We start from the raw sequence: 4,887 nt of genomic DNA on the forward strand, positions 1-4,887 counted from the left end.
AGCACTGCCCTGTCAAGTAGGAATCATGTATAACATGACTGAAAATAGCCTTCTTAATCCTGGAGGTATCAGGGGTGCATGTGTCCTGCTACTGATCACATTTAGCCAGAGTTTTTAATGGTTTCATCTGTATCTTGTCATTGCTTACACCGAGCACAAACCCCATGGACATCATTTCAGCATACAGAACAATGTACACAGCTGTTCAGCTCCATTGTCAATATTGGAAAGCGAAGCCTAGTTATAGAAAACTCAGATGAATTTCCATTGTCTAAAGACCCTTCATTTTTAAAGGGAAAAGAGGGACCATCTCTACATGGTCAAGTGCTGGCAACTGTCTCATTAGCTCTTCCAGTCTGGCATCTCTTAAAGCACTCTGGATTGCTGACATACAAGCTGTTTAACCCTACACAAGTCTAGGTAAAATATGGCCATACAGCTAGTTTATACATGAGTATGTTATGCCTGACATCTGATTGGGCAAGGCCTTTTCTATCAAGATACTCTGCATTGTGTGAATTAATAGATTCCTCCACACTCTGGTAAGAAACATCTGTTAGTGGCACTTTCCTCCACTAGTCATACTTCTGTGCAAAATAGCAGAATCATACTGTGTGAGCAATAGAGCACAAAGGTTTCCTGCATTATACAAGTGCTTAAGGTGTTACACGTTTTACAGAAAAACATCTATGTCTGTTTTGTATTTCCATCTCTATTCTACAAACATCTACCAATCTAGAGATTTCATGCATACTCATTTTCAGAAGAAGGGCAACAAATCAAGGATGCAAAAACTTTATTAGCATAAAAAGTACATATTCAGTAACTGACACTAAAATCCCTTCACAGCATCTGGCAACACAGCATTCTGTATCTGTTTGATACAGAAAGATGTATCTGCTACAGTTGGAGGAAGAAGGGCTTGTAAGATATCAGAGGTTTAGGGTTGAAGGGGAGTAGTTGGTGGTTTTGTTTTTGTTTTGCTCTTTTTTGTAAGCTATGTAAACAATTCAGAGTGAAACCTGTACAAGCAGAATATTAGTTATCATTTGTACACTTTAAAAAGTTAAATAAAACAAATTTCAGCAATAAAAAAGCAATATAAAAAAGTATTCGGATATGACAAATGCATCAGAATAAGAAAATGTAGAAGGACATGGCAAGTAGGTGTGTTTTAAAAGTTATATCATACTGGAAATTTGTAACTATCTGAATGGCTCAACATGAAAAACACTATTAAATTACTTGGTTCCATAAGAAATCTGTATAGTTGAATCTATTTTAACTTCATTAAACATGAATATATTAGAACAATAGACTGATTAAAAGGAATAAGAAATGTTTACTCAAGTTTAACATTTCAAGCTGCCTATTTGATAAGAGTAACTAGATAGAGGTAGATGTCCAATATTAGTGGCCAAGCTCTTCTAGCAAGACCTTGTAGCTTTCTTGCCAAGTTTTTACATTCAAAGCCAATGTGAAAAGATGTCATAGACGAAGGACGTCTTTCAAAAAGCCAGCCAGAGAACCAGTATTGCTGGTGGGAATAGTTTCAATCATACTGCTGAAAGTGAGAATAACCCGTTTACCAGACCACTGTAAGGACACCACTGATCAAGCACTAGAGCTCACACGGTTTTTTAACAAAAGTGAAATTAATTTGTTCATTTCCTATCCTTATTTTAGAAGGTGAACCATTGTTACCTATCCAGCTCACAACTAGTCAAAGTAAGATTGCAGGGTACCACGGCGGCGGATATCACATGTCCAGCAATGGAAACCACCTCCCAGTGAATTGGCATGGCGAATGTTCACTTTAATTGTAGAAATGCCTGCAAGAAACATACATTGCATACTTTAAATTGAAAAACTCAAATTCATGTGGTAAGCTTTGATCAGAACAGTAGATAATGTTTTATCAGTTCATAGGACTAGATGCAAGTACAGAAAGTATTTCCTACCCATTTGTTAAGAATTTATTTTCCCAAATTCTAGGCAGAGAACAAGATGGGAACATAGCTGGCGTGTTTATTCCGGTGATATGCTCAGGAATATACAGTGCCTGGAGCACAGCCAGTGTTTGATGTTTTATGATGTGCCAGTAATGAAGAGAAAAATTCAGTTTTTGCGTTATGTGAAGAATTAGCTGAAATTCTGCTACAATATATGACCAGGGCACATTTACATAAATCTGTGTTAGCATTTATGATTCACACACTGAATGTGCTCTTTCAAGAACCTTTAAAGAAAAGAAACATTCGAAGTACAAAGCTCTGTGTCCCTCTTTCTCTGAGAGGGAAAAGAAGCTGTTATACTTATTACCTAGGTTAAGCTTTCTCCCACTTTTCAGCTCTGATGTTTCAGCTGTGGCTCAGCTTATACAGAGTCCTGACAGGTGGACTAGGATCAGAAAACTTTTCTGTTATGAAGTTTGCTTTTTTGCTTCTTGGTACTTTCAGGAGCAGCTCAGTAGAATCCATCACCTAGGTCAGCAATAGTTTTGTTCCCAGTAGACCCATCTTAGTCCTAGTAACTTGCTGACTGCAGGAGTTTATTTAGAACTCACCCAGACTGAAGTTCAAGTGTGAAAGATATGTCATGATTAACATTAATAGCTTCATTTTTAAAGTACTTTCAAGCATTTATAAATCCTCAGCTCCTTGGTCATGCGGAGAATTAAAACAACCTAAGACTGAAAAGCTAAGTGATTCACTAACAGATTATATAGCCAGTCTTTAAAAGCAGTTTAAAGTGTTAGATTGCATGGTTCTCATCTGCAATCACCTCAGATTTGAGGGAAGCTTCTATAAGTGCACTCACACCCATGGCACCAAGCCGCCTTCTAGGTTCTACCCTGTAGTTGCTATCTTCTACCTGTGGATCATTCTCTCCTTCCCATCACTTTTCTCCTTTCAAAGCAGTCTTCTGCTACTGGGGAATATTATCTTTTACTCTGCAATACAATGATCCCTCAACTCCCTTGACTTCTCATCTACCCACCAGTCTTGTCTCTACTCTGTCAACTCTTGCATCACCATGTACTTATCCTGCAGCAACAGTCAGCTGGCTGTAGCACCAAACAAATCTGGCTGCTGTCTTCCTAACCAACTAAGAGCCACAAGTAGGTCTACCTACCTCTTTAAAGTTGGATTAACTGCAGGAGTTCAGATTAAGTCAGATTAAGTCATTATTTGTCATTGCAGTGAGCTGTGCGTAATAAGACTTTCAGATATTATATTCAATTATAGTTCTCCTGCCACTGCATATTCTAAAGGAATTCCACCCTATCGTGATGTAACATCTCACAGGATTAAGTTTCTCCATAAATGAGCAGAAACACTTGGGCTAAGTGGTCTTAATTTGACAGGCTTAAGTACGATTAAGTCATTATTTGTCATTGCAGTGAGCTGTGCGTAATAAGACTTTCAGATATTATATTCAATTATAGTTCTCCTGCCACTGCATATTCTAAAGGAATTCCACCCTATCGTGATGTAACATCTCACAGGATTAAGTTTCTCCATAAATGAGCAGAAACACTTGGGCTAAGTGGTCTTAATTTGACAGGCTTAAGTACAATGAATTTGAAACTAGAGAAATCTGAGAGCATTTGGCAGTAAGGGATAGCCAGCTATACATCACTCAGCAATATGCACACTCAACCTCTCCAAGACAAATTTTGACCTCCAAACAGAACAGACAGTTTTACATTAAAAAGCTCATTCAAAAGCATGCTAGCAGTAACTTTAAATGCTATTCATACCTTTATTTGCTGCAAGCTGTAGGGGGCACAAGATCTAAGAAGCTCATATTCATGTGACTGAAGTATTCAGGAGACAAATAACTGAATGATTCTTATTTGCTAAACTAATTGTTTGAATACCTTTTCCAGTGCTGGCTGCTTTGACTACTTTAAGTGAAACCTCCATTCATCCTGATGTGTATAGCTGGTATCGAGTTCATTTCAGTTTAAGTACATGGTGAAATATGTTAAGACATACCCAGATTTTCAAACATCTTCTGAATTGATGTCTCATTGGCATCCACCATCACACGTTTCTCATCCAGCATTAGGACATTCATGGACAGCCATTTAGAGGACATCCAGAGTGGGTGATCTAAACACATGAGAATTAGTCTTCTACTGTACCAAGGTTGCTCCATATTAATACTCCTAAGAATACTCTTGGAATTCTTAGAAAAGAAAGAGTGAATATACCATCTGGAATGAGTGGCACTGGGGGGCGAATCACAGTCCAGCCTGCTTTCTTGAAGAGTTCAATCTGAAAGAGCAATTTAATTAGATTCTAAATAAGGCTCTTTAAGTATCACATTATGTCCTCCAACCTATGCCACACTGTCTCATGCTGATCAATATACATATCCCCTTCTCTCCATTCACTACTCTTGCCCTCAATTCAAGTTCCATCTACTAATCCAGTTTTCATACAAACATTTTTGAAAGCTTTTTCAAACTTTGCATACCACTAGCATTTGTTTCTACTGTTTTTAATGTAAGCTACGTATACTGAGAAATGTTAAAAACAAAAGGTAATACACACAGTTTAGAGCCTGTGAAGTGAAGATATTAGTAACAGTGCAAAAGTATTAATTTTCTGTATTATTTCTTCCCATATGACTCAAAGCCATTGATATGAATTATACTGCCATTTACAGAAACAAAACGACAACTACCACATAAAACTATATTTGCATCAGGCTTCATAGGAAACTTAATATGCGGTTTTTTAACCTAGGGAACAAAATAAAGGCATCTTAGGGAATAATTTATGACTCTAAGAATTACACAATTGAGTTAAAAATAAGAGGAGGATAATTTGACTAGGGAGAACTGACTTTTCACCTTCGTTACCAGAACACTCGGAA

General features: G+C 37.4%; 1 protein-coding gene across 1 annotated transcript in view; it reads right to left on the minus strand.

Annotated features, from left to right (window-relative positions):
• Window positions 1–1,533: 1,533 nt before the first annotated feature.
• Window positions 1,534–4,887, minus strand: part of GATM (glycine amidinotransferase (L-arginine:glycine amidinotransferase)) — an 11,154-nt gene continuing 7,800 nt past the window's right edge. The window contains exons 7-9 of the mRNA XM_010189033.1: window positions 4,220–4,283; window positions 4,002–4,118; window positions 1,534–1,832 (exon numbers count right to left, since the gene is read on the minus strand). Of these exons, the coding sequence (XP_010187335.1) occupies window positions 1,720–1,832; window positions 4,002–4,118; window positions 4,220–4,283 (294 nt within the window). The 3' untranslated portion in view covers window positions 1,534–1,719. The remainder of the gene's footprint in view (window positions 1,833–4,001; window positions 4,119–4,219; window positions 4,284–4,887) is intronic.

The sequence above is a fragment of the Mesitornis unicolor genome, unplaced genomic scaffold (assembly GCF_000695765.1).
Source record: "Mesitornis unicolor isolate BGI_N332 unplaced genomic scaffold, ASM69576v1 scaffold5490, whole genome shotgun sequence".
In the NCBI taxonomy this organism is placed as follows: domain Eukaryota; kingdom Metazoa; phylum Chordata; class Aves; order Mesitornithiformes; family Mesitornithidae; genus Mesitornis; species Mesitornis unicolor.